At 64.3% G+C, this 13,186-nt stretch overlaps 2 protein-coding genes across 2 annotated transcripts; one reads left to right on the top strand and one right to left on the bottom strand.

Annotated features, from left to right (window-relative positions):
• Nucleotides 1-2,884: 2,884 nt before the first annotated feature.
• CHLNCDRAFT_143537 (hypothetical protein) lies at nucleotides 2,885-7,405 on the bottom strand (the record flags this gene model as incomplete). Its single annotated transcript, XM_005849001.1, has 18 exons — nucleotides 2,885-2,980; nucleotides 3,106-3,305; nucleotides 3,436-3,491; nucleotides 3,590-3,672; nucleotides 3,886-3,997; nucleotides 4,163-4,235; nucleotides 4,387-4,463; nucleotides 4,636-4,763; nucleotides 4,944-5,058; nucleotides 5,190-5,290; nucleotides 5,436-5,503; nucleotides 5,668-5,722; nucleotides 5,852-5,913; nucleotides 6,091-6,212; nucleotides 6,363-6,517; nucleotides 6,650-6,746; nucleotides 6,877-7,059; nucleotides 7,263-7,405. The coding sequence occupies 18 exons, from the start codon at nucleotides 7,403-7,405 to the stop codon at nucleotides 2,885-2,887; spliced, it is 1,926 nt and encodes a 641-aa protein (XP_005849063.1).
• A 384-nt stretch (nucleotides 7,406-7,789) lies between these two features.
• Nucleotides 7,790-11,872, top strand: CHLNCDRAFT_143536 (hypothetical protein; the record flags this gene model as incomplete). The annotated part of the gene is made up of 14 exons (XM_005849205.1): nucleotides 7,790-7,899; nucleotides 8,105-8,144; nucleotides 8,258-8,354; nucleotides 8,507-8,592; nucleotides 8,732-8,822; nucleotides 8,977-9,068; nucleotides 9,206-9,295; nucleotides 9,395-9,463; nucleotides 9,622-9,670; nucleotides 9,760-9,815; nucleotides 9,937-9,988; nucleotides 10,230-10,350; nucleotides 10,554-11,279; nucleotides 11,416-11,872. The coding sequence occupies 14 exons, from the start codon at nucleotides 7,790-7,792 to the stop codon at nucleotides 11,870-11,872; spliced, it is 2,136 nt and encodes a 711-aa protein (XP_005849267.1).
• Nucleotides 11,873-13,186: the final 1,314 nt, after the last annotated feature.

The following is a 13,186-nucleotide window of genomic DNA, read 5'->3' as shown; positions in this document are numbered from 1 at the left end:
CTGCCAAGCCATCAGCCTCCTAGCGCTCTCTTGCATCAATGTACAACATGTATGTGTTGCAGCCAAGCTATGCTGCATGTTTCGTTGCAAATGTTGGTGTACTGGATATGTGCATTCTTTTGTTGACCATGTGTGCTCTGAATTGTTGTAAGATATCTTGGCTCGCTCAGGGCTCAGGGCGCTCTGGCAGAGGGAAGCCCAACAAGTGATTTCGAGAGTCCTCCACTTTGCATGAGCTAGATGCAGCAGGATGCACAACAGCACCAGGCTGGACCAGAAGCTTTGCCACATCTGGCACAACCTGTGCCAGATGTGGCGCATGTTGAACATGCTGATGACCGACACAGGGTGTGGCCTGGGCTGGGCGGCAGGGTGGCTGCTGGGGTGCTCAGAGGGGGCAGCGCTCGACACGGCGCCGGTGGGGCTGCCGCTCATGCCGCCTGCCAGGTCCTCTGCATCCGAGTTAGCAGCCGCGCTGCTGCCCAGCATCGTTTCACCGCTGCTGCTGGCGCCCTGCTCCCTGGCGCCGCGAGCAGCCTTGCACGCCGCCTTGTGCTCGATCCAGTGTGCCACCTGGCACTCACGGCTACGGGTGCAGAGCAGGGTTGCACATGTGTCAAGGGGCAGACTAAAACCAGGCTACATCCAGGCTGCACATGTGTGTCCACGCTTGACCGATCAGAGCATCACCTGCAGTATTGCGTCACCCTGCACTGCTGGCATCGGCGAAGCCCCACTACATCTTTGCCACAGCCGGTGCAGCACGGCATGTATCTCTGGTGCTGCTCTCCTGCATTCAGATGCCTTGACAAGCCTACAGGGATGCTGTGCCATCTCAGCATGGGAACCTTTAGCCACAGGGGAATTGCATACATGCGTAGACAAGCAGTTCCGCCAGCATGTCATGCTCTGGTGTCTTCCCCACTTTGGCTAGGACAGCCACCAGATGCCTTGCATGGTTCAATGTCATTTTCAGATGATGCGTCCACTGCTCTGGCATTGTGCGTGTGGCGCTGCCCAGGGTCTGTCAGCTTCCTGGAGCAGCATGAGTGCCTGCAGCACCAAAGAGGCGCCCCATGGGTAAGGCAGACTCTGGGCAACATTCGTACATGCTAGCCTGACTGAGTGCTGCTTCAGTGGCACACAGCAATCGAAGAGGCCTTGTCGCCACCCCTACCCGCCGCGCCTCGCACCCACCTGCTGCGCCGGAACCGAAGTATGATGGGAGTTGAGCAGTTTGAAAGGACTCGCCAGGCAACGGGGCCAAATAAGCCCCTTCTTTATCATCCAGTATCGGGTGCCTCGGCACTGGCGCAACTGCCAAACCAGCTCAAATAGAGGGATGGCGGAGTCGAGCTGCATTATGCCAGAGACACCGCCCACAAACAGTTTGAGAACTGCAGGCCAGTGCCACGACTCGGGGTTGTCAGGCTCCAGCAGCTGCAGGGCTGCTGCGCTGGCTTGGCCGCTGCGCAGGATGGACTGCGCGGCGCTGCTCTGCAAAACTACTGCTAGCACTTCGTCGGGATATACTAGTAGGGGGTTCATCACCGTCCCATGCGCGGCCTGCCCTGCTGTGTGCATCGCGTTCGTGAGAAAACAGTGGTTTTGAAGCTATGAAGGCAGCGGTCCGATGGCACTGGTACAGCAGCTGCTGGGCTGACAGGGGTGGCAGGCGGTGCTGCTGGGCCAGTTGCTGCAGTTGCTGCTGGCACTCGCGCTCCCGCTGCGGCGGACCAGAGATCAGCTTAGCCGCGTGGGAGAAGTAGCGCAGCGCTGCCAGTGTGTCCTGCGGCGAGTTTGACAGCTCTTGTGAGCCGGATGCACTGATGCCACACCGGCGGTAGAGATGATAGTGCCCGCTGCCAAATACGTGCAGGGCTTGAGCCGCGGCACCGCGCTGGCTCCTCTCGCTGCGTCCAGCGCCGCCAGCAATGCTGGCAGCCAGCGCTTTAGCTGATGAAGTCGAGGCCCAAGTGAAGTAGCGAGGGCCATAGCTGGCGAGGTGGTTGTAGAACTGTGTGTTGCTGATCAATGCGCCGGAGCTGGCGTAGAATGCTGTCACAAGGCAGTAAAGCGCTGCCAGCATGTGGCCGGCTGTTTCGCGCCCTGGCTGCAACTGCACGCGGCCGGCCTGAAAGTCGCAGGGCAGCTCCCGGCGGATGCAGGCCAGCAGCTCAGCTCCCTCAGCAAAGCCGCGGGCCTCAGGATGAGGGCTGGCTGCAGCTCGCTTCAGGCGCCGCTCAAAGAACTGCCCCCCAGGAATCTCCATGTCTTGCTGCAGAGAGAGGGGGCATGGGAGGGCGGTCGGCACCGGGTGGTGTTACAGCGAGCGCTGCACCCATCCTGCTGCCTCTTCCAAGGCGCCAGCAGACCTGAGCTGTGCTGGGCGGGCAAGAATACACTCAGGGCAGTGCTCACAAGCTCATGTTGAACGGGCCCGGCCTCCACAGCCTCAGGCTGCTAGTAACTCACGTGGCAGGCTGTCCAGCAGGAGAGGTGGTCCAGTGCTGCTCAGCAGCAGCTTTGGAGCTGGACAAGGCAGGTGTGGGCCAACCCAGCGCCTGGGTGGCTGCAATCGCCAAGAAACCCACGTTCACCAGTGAGAGACAATTGCTATGGCAGAATCACGCCCTAGGGTATGGCCGCGTTTCGCCTGTACTGACCAGTGTACTGCCGGGCCAGCAAGCCTTTGCACCGCCGCTGGGATGCACAGCAGCCGCTGCTGCTCAGCTTATGCCCCTGCTCCCCTCGCTGGAGCAACCAAGCCGCTGCCAAGGTACACCCCTCCCGCAGCCAAACTACTGCAGCATGATGCCGTGGAGCTATTGGAGCCAATGTTACAGTGTGCACCAAGGTGCGTGCCATGCCTCCCACTGCCCCATCATGCCCATCCCTTGCTGCGGTTGTACTCGTCCAGGGAGATGATGCGGGCGCCCGGCGGCGGCGGCGCGGGCCGCCACGTCGGCCCCAGCAGCTTCTGCAAGAGCAGGCAGAGCGGAAAGGGGAGGTTGCACAAGCTGCAGCACTTTGCAACCACCAAAACCCCCACTTCAAACGACAGGCAAACCATAACAGGGATCCCCGCCCGCCCAGCTGGCGCACCCTGGCCATGGGCGGCATGCGGGGCGGCCGCTCCAGGACGGACAGGTCCAAGCTGCTTAGGTCGACAATGGCACTGAAGTCTGGCCGCTGATTCTGCTGCTCCTGCTGCTGCGCTGCCTCTGCCGCCGCTTCTGCCGCCGCCTCTGCCGCCGCCGCCTCGCCGCCGTTGGCAGCCGCATCGGGCTCCTGTGGCTCCTCGCCTGCAGAGGGAGGTGGGCGGGCACACGTCCCCGCAGGCATGCATGAGAAGGGCATGGGGATGCACGTGCTGGGATTGCGCAGCATGTCCAGGCCAGAGCCTAAGGCTGCTTGTTGGTTCCAGCACCGTACCTTGCTGCTGCTGCCGCTTGGTGCTCCAATAGATCATGGGCCGCGTGGCGCGACGGCTGCAGGCAGACCACAGCGATGCGCAGACATAACGTCATGGGCTAGGCACATACGAAGGAGTGCGGGACCGGAGCCAGGAACATGGCGGGTGGCCCACCTGAAGGGGTCAAGCTGAGATGTGGTGGCGTCCTGCACCCCCGCGGCCGCCCCAACTCTGTTTGACACATTGTCAAGCGCATTCTGCAGCATCAGACGAGGCAGGTGTGGCGGTCAGCGAACGTCCAAGTGGGCAAGGCAGCAGGCATGGAGCGGTGCATGGCGTGGTTGTCACTGCTGCTGCTGCCCCTGATCTGCTCCCTCCAATCAAACGAAAGTCCTGCTCTCCGCAAACACACAAAGGTCATGTCTGGCAAATGCGCCTTTCTACCTCCCTCGGGGGCATAGCAACCCCACCTTGAAGTTCATGTCTGCGTTGCGCTTGTTCAGGTCAGCCATGTTGTGTCCCCGCCGCTGCCCCTTGCCCCCCGCCAGCCCCGCCTCCAGCTGCGCCATCTGGGCCTCCAGCCTGCAACCCAGAGGATGGTGATTTGGCGAGTAAGACGGCAGCAGCAACCGCTCAGAGTGGGTGTTCAACGGCAAAGGGAAGGGTCAGCGGCAACTACCGGGATGCGAGCGTCATGGGGTGCAGATAATGACAGCAGGATGGCCAGTCAGGAAGACCACAACTCACTCTGCCACCTTCTCCTCCTCGCCATTCTCCCGCGCCCCCGCCAGCTGCGCCTCCAGCCGGGCCCTCTCCAGCGCTGCGGCCAGGCAACGGGCCAGGGGGAATACATGAATTACCAGATGCGGCACGGCAATGCGGCTCACATAGAGCCCAGCCCTTACGAACTCCGAGTCTTCTCGCAGCTACGCTGCTTAACAAATAGGACAACCAACTCTGCAGCACCTCACCCATGTTGCGGGGCGCCTGTCCCTTCGCCTTCTTCTCCTGCAGCAGCCGCGACACATCCTCTGCCGTGTATGTGTAGCTGCAGGAAGGGCGGGGCAGAGAGGTGAGCAGCAGGGAGTGCAGTTTCGAGAGCAATGGCATCTCCAAAACAAACACAGAGCCACAGACCCCACCGACCAGACCGTAACACACGCACCACATCCCGCTTCTATCCAGCCACACACCCCCACCCCCACCATCTCGTCACTCACGTGTTTGCCTTCACCAGCCGCCCATGTGTCTCTGTGACGGTGCGCCGGCTGACCTGCGGCCGGTGCTGCTCCTTCAGCGTGCGCTGCCAGCTCTCAAACTCAGCCTGAGTGAAGCCCTGGTTGGATACCTGCGGGAGAGAACGCCAATAGGGGCAAGGCAAGGGCAGGGTAGAGATGGAAGCCGGGGGGGAGGGTGCAAGACAAGGCAGCAGCTAGGGCGCATTTGCAGCGTTGAGGGAAGCAGGGTGCAGGGAGGCGAGAAGGCACCCCATTGGCGACCCGGTGCATCCCGTCCGTGTCCAACACACCTGTGCCAGCGGCATGCCGCGCTGGCTGTTGCCTCGCTCCACCAGCAGCCACTTGTGGGTCTTTTCCTGGTTGGGCCCAAAGGGGTAGGGCGATCGCCAGGCCTGGCCAGAGTCCCTGCGCGCAGGGAAGGCGAGCAAGGTGCGCGCACCCGGGGGCAGGTTTGGGCCCAATAGGAATGGGCGCAAAAGTGAGCGGCAGCAAGTATACGGCGCCAGGAGCTGTGTCCTGCAAAAAGGGTCGCTCACTTGTAATAGCCTGGAGCCCGCTCCTCCACCGCTACAACCTGGCATAGCACGTAGCGCTTCTGTGACATGTCTGACCCCTGCTCGGCAGCCACCACACGCACCTGCAGGGGGCATGGCGCGACCGCACAAAATCAACCAGGCGGGTGGACGCTCAGCAGGCTAAGGAGAGGTGTGGGCGTGTTGCATCCACCAAGCGTGGCCAACCTCTGCCCTTGTCGATGACTTGTGCATGGCCGCGAGCCTCACCATGCAGCCAGGCAGGGTATCCTCAAAGAACGGCTCGTTCACCCACTGCTCCAGCTTCACACGCCGCACTGCAGACAGGCCAGCGGGGCACAAAGCGCCGCAACACAGCTTCGCGGGCATGGCTGCTGCCTGTTGCCCGACTCCCCCAGGGCTGCCAGCCCTGCTCCCACAGCTCACAATGCCCCTCCTGGTGCGCAAGCAGCGCTGCGACAAGCCGAGGCCACGCGCCCACCTTGAATCTTCTTCACATCCTCCTCTGGCGCCTCGTCCTCCTCATCTGCGCCCTCCTGCAGGCCAGATCCACAATCCGCGGCGCAAGTCCAGGGCAACCGCTGCTCTCCAGACAGAAACCCGAGCAACAGTCAGCGGGTGCTGCACCTCGCGGGCCGGCAGGCGAGGCTGAGCTGCCCCCGCACCTCCATGCCGCGCCGACCATACAGGCCGCCGTCTCGCCGGTCATCGCCTGACAGGTCATCCTCTGCAAGAGAAGGCACGGCCAGGTCAAGGTCAAGGCCAAGGTCAGGCAGGCAGGGTGGATGCACAGCCATGGCTACTCCCGCTACCGATGCCTGCAACTCGTACCAAAAGCCTCTTGGGACCAAAGCCCGACAGCAAGCCAGCGAGCAGGTAATGGCAGCCCAGCAGCCTGCCTCACCAGAGTCCAGCGCCCCTTCCTCCGACCCTTCCCGGTCAGCATCTCGCCGCCTGCCTCGCCGCCGGTCCCCGTCATCCTCATCATCCTCATCAAGCTCATCCGATTCCTCGCGCTTGCGGGCCCTGCGGAATGGGGACAGCGAGCAGCGCAGAAACAAACAAGCAGCAACAGAAGGGGCTCAGCTTGCTGGAAGACACAGCGACCACGAAATACCATCAGGCAGGTGGTCAATGCAGGGCAAGGCGGTCCAGCGATGCTTGCCCCCAGCTCACCGCTCCTCGGCGCCCCGCGCCTTGCGCTCCCGCGCCGCCTTCAGTTCCTCCATGGCGCTCTTCTTAGCCGCCTCCTCCCGCTCCTCGCGCCCCGACTTGACCCGCCCCACGCGCTTCGCGGCCTTGGCGCCTGCACGCTCCGCCTTGGCGTCGTTCTGCGCACATGCATGGGCGGGGAGGCGGCAGTGGGAGAGTGTGTGTGTGCGCGCTGTGCGGCAGCATCGGTCAGGACTCCCAGAGGGCGGCCGGCAGCGCCAACCCATCCACCTTGCACACAGGACACGCACCTTTGCCAGCAGCTTCTGGCGCAGCATCTCCTGGTTGCGCTTCTCAGCACGGTTGGCCAGCTCATACTCGCGCTGCAGCTCAGTCATTGCAGCCAGCCTGGCACCAGGCGGGCGGCGAGGGTAAAAACCGGCAGGTGAGGCAGCACGGGCTGGCGCCTGTCCCCAGCCCCACCCGTCGCCGCCAGGCTGCAGCACGCGTCGGCAGGCGAACTGCAATGCCTGCTCACCGCTTGCGGTCCTCCTCGTCCTCAATCAGGTCCTCCTCATCAATCTCCAGCCGGTCTTCTTCTTCCGACTTGTCGGCAGCTGCCGGCGCAGCATCCTCGTCGTCAGAGGATTCGGCTGCAGCGCGCCCTCGGGCCTGCCGCTTGCGCGCCGGCTTGGCGGCCGCGCCGCCGGAGCGCTTCTTGCTGCGGGAGCAGGGCAGGGAGGTGAAGGGGGTGGGTGGGCCAGCCGCGCGAGGCACGCGGCGGCGGCAAGGTAGGCGGTGGCGTGCCTGGCCGCGCCCGCGGTCTTGATTGCTGCGGCAAATCCAACCCAAGGACTGCCTGCAGCACCCAGCCGGACCCTCAGCGCTGCACAGGAGACGCGCCTGGTAGCCATCTCCTCCAACTCGCTCTCATCGTCCAGCGACACATCCTCGCTGGACACATCCTCCTCCTCCGATTCGCTGAGCGCCTTGCGGGCCCGCTTCTTGGCGCTCTTCTTTGCTCCTGCCACCGCCAGCAGCTCGGAGTCCAGGGAGCTCTCCGACATCGTGATCAGCTAAAATAGAAGAGAAAAACAGCGCAGGCCAACTTATTCCAAGCCCCGCTGACTCGCAGCATGGCGGAGCAGCCAAACCGGGCTGATCAGGGCCCTCATTGCAGACACCAGCATCCAAACTGCGGTTTGCAACTCCGCGGTCAGGGCTGACAGGACTCCAGCGCGGGCACCCTCTGGCTCTAGGGACACCTCGGGACCTTGCGATCGCCTGGCCTGGCGTGCCGCACCGCTGGCGCATCGCTGCCAGTCGCCAACCCGGAGTGGCCCGCTCCGGCTGCACGCCCCTTGGGCTTTGGCGCCGCCGCCACCTTTGCCGCGGCGCCCGGGCGGCCGGCGCTCCCACGAACCGCATTTGGCGCCTAGCGACTCGCCGGCATGAACATCGGAGGGCTCTGGGACCAGCTGGTGGATGCCGTGTGCCGGCCGCCACGGGACGACGGCTACGCCGAGGCAGACTTGGTGGGCGGGCGTCGCGCTAGCTTCAGGTTTGCGGGGGTGCCGCATGCCTGCCACTTAAAAGAGTCCACAACTCTGTGTGCCCTGATGTGTGCCCTGTGGGCAGTGATTTTGTTCTTCCTTGGCTATCGAGATCGCGCCTGCGCGGGGTGCCTGTCAAGGCGGGCGCCAGGCCCCGACTCTGCTGCTGCGAGGCTTGCAGGTTGCAACCTGTTATTCCCTGCTTCTGTGCAGGCTGTACGACCGGCGCTACTATCGCCTGGATGTGACCCTGGTGAGAAGGCAGTGGGCAGAGCCAGTCTGCTTGTTCGCGATGCTGCAACACGCAGCTGCACCCTGGGATGCCTCAGCCTCAGCGGTACCTGTCTTGCGCTGTGCTGCGTGCAGGAGAACAACCGCGGGCAGAAGCTGCAGTGCAGCCACTACCGCCCCTGCGTGGTTACCTCCTCCGATGGCCGCCTGCCCTGTGTCATCTACTGCCACTGTGAGCCCGCCGCTGCCCTTCCCTGCAAATGCTTTCAAACACAGACATCGAACTGCCGCCTGTTGAGCATATAGCTCCACCTGGTGCGCCCATGGCCTCCCCGAAATTTCATGTTGATCTCATGTGCAAAACGCCCGGGTGTCGCTGCGCAGGCAACAGCGGCAGCCGGCGCGACGCCGAGGAGATTCTGTACCACATGCTGCCCAAGGGCGTCACCGTCTTTGCCTTTGACTTTGCGGTGGGCTGCTGTGCCGGGTGCCTGGCTCGACGGGTGCTTTGCAAAGCCAGCATTTCGTGCTGTTGTTGGTTATTTCATTTGGACATCTAAACCAGGTTTATCGGCGGTATTCACAGGCTGGTGAACACTGGGGCTGCAGGGCTCGGGCCTGTCGGATGGCGGCTACGTGACGCTGGGGGCGCTAGAAGTGGATGACCTGGCAGCGGTGGTGCAGTACCTGCGGGAAGAAGGTACAGTCAGGGGGTACCGCAAGGGATGCGCTGTGGTTTTTGCTACAGTGCTGCTCCCTTCCTGCTCCTCCCGCGCTGAACATCAGCAGCTGTGGCTGATGTTCCTGCCTGTGAATGCTGATGGGAAAATGGCTGCCCGGCACGGCCGTTGCAGGCAGCACCAGCACGATTGGGCTCTGGGGGCGCTCCATGGGGGCTGTTACCGCGCTGCTGTACAGCCAGCAGGACCCCTCCATCGCCGGCATGGTGGGTGGCAGCTGCTGCAGCCCTCTTGCTGGCATTGGTGCTGCGCCGCTGGCTTCCTTCCCTACTGGTCCCGAGCCGCCTTCCTTCTGCCGAGGCGCTCACTGGATGCTGCCGTTCAACCTACCCTGCTCCTGCAGGTGCTGGACAGCCCCTTCTCTCGACTGGTGGACCTGATGATGGAGCTGGCCACCGACCAGCAGCTACGCATACCCAAGCCCCTGCTCAAGGTGCGGCTGCTGCCGCTGCGGTGGTGGGGCGGGGTTTGAGGGGAGGCCTTCAAGCAGGCCGCACCCGCTCAGGCCGCCAGCGCCCCCACCCGCCCGCAGGTGGCACTGGCGATGCTGAAGCGCAGCGTGCGTAAGCGGGCCTGCTTCTCGGTGGACAAGGCAAGCCTGGTCAATCGATATGTCTGGCCCATGCACTCAAATTTGCGCGTCTTTGCAGACCCCATCTCGCTGCTACCGAACCTGCCACACAGTCCAATGCAGTGCCCGGTCACTCCACCGAGCAGGGCAACAACATGCCGAATATCTCGCAATGGCTGGCCCTGCAGGTGGCGCCGCTGGACTGCGTGAACGGCTCCTTCATACCCGCCCTCTTTGGTGAGTAGGCTGGCTGGATGGACGGCATCTACTGTGGATCACGGTCCTGCCAGGCTGCTGTGCTGCTACTGCTGCCGCTGCTGCTGCAGGCCACGCCAGCGACGACACCTTTGTGCACAAGCACCACAGCGAGCGGCTGTTCCAGGTGAGGGTAGCGAGGCACTGCTGGCGGGGCAGCAGTCCAGCGCTGCACAGGTCTTTGCAGGTCTTTGCAGGTCTTTGCACACGCTAGTCTTGAGTGCTGGCGCCTGCTCTGCTTGCTGCAGGCGTATGCCGGGGACAAGAATTTTGTATCTTTCGAGGGAGACCACAACTCAGGTTCGCCTCCAGATGCTCACCTGGCACGTCTGCCTGGTCGTGTGGCACAGCGCCCCCACCATGCCCTTCCCTGCTCCCTTCCATCTCCCGCCTGCCTCCCCTGCTTTCTCACGTCTCTTGCCTCCCCCCCCACCACCTTCATCTCCACTCCGGGCCTCCGCATCCTTTCTGCTCCTTTCTTTGCCTCCGATCGTACACCCTTTACCCACTTTTCATTGGGCAACCCTTTGCTCCTGTGTAGTGCGCCCCGACTTCTTTTACGACTCCGCCCTCATCTTCCTGGTGCAAGCGCTGCGCGTGGAGGAGCTGGTGGGGCCGTCGCTGGACCTGCAGGCGCTGCCGGAGGACGCCCTGCCGCACCTGTGAGCGCCGCGAAGCCTGCGCGCTCGCCGCCGCCGCCGCTGCCGGTCCTGCTGCCTGCTCCTTGCACTCCCCTGCTGTCCTGCTGCTGCCTGCCAGTGTGGGGCTCGAGCCGGCTGCTGCGTGCTGCTGGCTCAGGCCCGGGATTCCGCTTTTCAATCACCACGGTTCTCCGCATCATTTCCGATGTTGCCCAAACCCGCAGGCGTGCGCCGCACACCAGCATCTACGTGACGGCCTCCCGCAACCTGGCCGCCGCCGAGCTGGACGCCGCGCTGGCCGAGGCCGGCAGCGGCGGCAGCAGCCCCGCCTCCTCGCCGCGCTCGGGTGCCAGCCTGTCCCGCACACTGTCTCACCTGTCCCGCTCCGGCATGTCGCGCACGCTGAGCCCGCCCTGGGCGCTGGAACACCTGCGCAGCCAGCCGTCGGCCCGCCGCACGCCGGACCAGCTGGCTGCCTCGCTGCACGCGCTGCAGCAGGGGCAGGGGCAGGGGCAGGGCGCCGACGGCGGGGATGCTGCGCATCAGCAGGATGGCGGCGCTGACTTGGCTGCGGACCTTGGGGCATTCAGCCTGAATGAGGATGAGGCGCTGCAGATGGCACTAGAGGCCTCGCTGCAGGACGCCCGCCAGCAGGCGCAGCAGGCCAAGGCACCAGAGCAGCAGCAGGGGGTGGCAGATCACGGGGAGGCAGGTGCAGCAGCAGCTGGCGGCCAGGCGCCGGCCGCGCTGGTGTACGGCACGCAGCAGGTGCAGCAGCAGCAGGAGCAGGAAGCAACAGAGCAGGAGGCAGCAGAGCAGGCAGCAGCGAGGCGAGATGCGGCGCCCTCGCTGCACACGCGATACAATCCGGCTTTTGCCAGCAGCGGTGGCGAGGGCGCTCGCAACCCTCTGTACAGCCGCAGCGCCGCCGCCGAGGTGCCGCACTCCATGTGAGTGCGCTGGGAGCAGCAGCAGCCGGCCTGCTGTCAGTTGGCCGCCGAATCGGTGCTAGTCAGTCCTGCACGTGTCACGTGCGCTTTGCTTCTGTCTCCTTCCTCCATAAACTTTCTTACTTCTTCCTTGCAGAGATGAGGAGCAGGCCATGCTGGAAGCAGCCATGGCGGCCTCCCTGGCGCCAGCCCAGCAGGGCACGCCAGCAGCGGCCGGGGAAGCAAGGGACGGCTCTCAGCCGAGCGGCGGCGCGATTGAGGGGGGCGGCAGCAGTGAGACGGAGCTTCGCTACTACTATGGAAGTGCCAAGCGCCAAGCAGCAGCTGGGGCAGGTGCAGCGGCGGAGGAGGAACAGCAGCAGGCTGGAGGGGTGGGCGAGGAGCGAGAGGCGGTGCCGGCGGAACGAGCGGCGGGCCTGGCGCCGCAGGCGAGCGCGGATGCGCACGCGGGCAGCGAGGCGGCGGCGGTGCGCGCGCCCTCGCTGCAGCTGCAGCACGCGCTGAGCGATGCGGCGGCGGCGGCGCTGGCAGCAGGCGGCGCTGGAGACGGCGCGGAAGCAGGGCAGGATGGCGGGGAGCGGAGCGGTCCCTAGCCCCATTTCTCGCTTCCTGCCATGCTCTACGCATTGCAATGCATGCCACTTCATGTGATGGTCAGGACTGCTCAGGCAGGAGGTGTGTGGTCATTAGAGCGCGGCAGGACTCCCACAGCGCGGCGCGCGCGGCTTCCCTCCTGGCTTCCCTTCCTGCATTGTCCAGGCTTCGTTGCCTTCAGCCATCGCTCCCACTTCCTCCTCACCTGCGCCAGGATGGGCTTCGAGATTTCTGACGTCACGCTCCTCCTGGTGTCGGGCGTGAGCGGCGCCCTCTATGGCGCCCACGCCCTGGTTGCCACGCGCAACATGCATGACACCTACATGAGCAAGGCAAGTATCGGCGGGCGTGATCGAGGGGATGGTGGACGCTGAACCCTACTTCGCGTCTGCTCGCCGCACGAGCGGGTTGCACGCGCAAGAGTGGATGCCTTCAGGCTGGTGTCGGCCTGATAGGGCTAGCCGCCAGATGTGAGACTCCCGCCTCGGCCGGTACTGCCGCTCGCTGACGGCGCCGCCAGCAGTGGACTCCACCCCCTCGCCCTTCTTCACATACCCGCTGGCCTGATGCTCCCGCCATCTCCCTCTGCAGGACCAGACCTACAACGCGGCCTCCTGGCGCTGGTTCGGCACCTCCCAGCTCTGCAGCTCCTCCCAGGTCCTCGTCGTGCGCGCCTCCGATGACCAGGTGCGCTCCTCGCTCACGACTCTGCTGTTTCCAGCAGCCGGTGCTGCCGTGGTGTTTGCTGCATGGCGCCTGTTGTCAGGGCAGGGGTTTGCGCGGGATCAGGAGAGGAGGTGCTGCAAAGCTGAAAGCTGACCGCGATGCCACACCCCACCACGCTGCCCTGCTTCCTGTGCCACGTTGTCCGGACTGCAGAAGGTCAAGAAGAATGCCCTCAAGGCGCTGGGCGTGGGCTGGCTGCTGTGCGCTGGTGAGGTATAGGGCCATGCGCAACAGCGCGACCGCCAGCCAGCCGTTGCCTGTTGCCGCAACCGCTGTGAGGCCAGGGCCGCCGACCGTTCTCACCCCTGCCGCCGCGCGCCTGTGCGCAGGCGAGATGGCGGCCAACGCGCACATGGGCGTGCAGCAGAAGCAGCTGGCGGTGGGCAGCGCGGTGGGGATGGGCGTGATGGGCGCTCTGTGCATGTGGAAGGGCTTCGAGGACAAGCAAGAGTAACCTCCCAGCCCGAGTGGCCAGGGTGAATGGCCCATCCTTGCGCTCGTTCCCGGTTTCACAGCGAGCTGCTGGGCCAGGCCACGTATTCAAGCCACTGATACGATGAAACAAATAAACTGTAATTTGTAATTAC

The sequence above is a fragment of the Chlorella variabilis genome (genome assembly GCF_000147415.1).
Source record: "Chlorella variabilis unplaced genomic scaffold CHLNCscaffold_6, whole genome shotgun sequence".
In the NCBI taxonomy this organism is placed as follows: Eukaryota; Viridiplantae; Chlorophyta; class Trebouxiophyceae; order Chlorellales; family Chlorellaceae; genus Chlorella; species Chlorella variabilis.
Note: the sequence above shows the minus strand (reverse complement) of the source record. Positions and strands in the feature narration are given on the sequence as shown.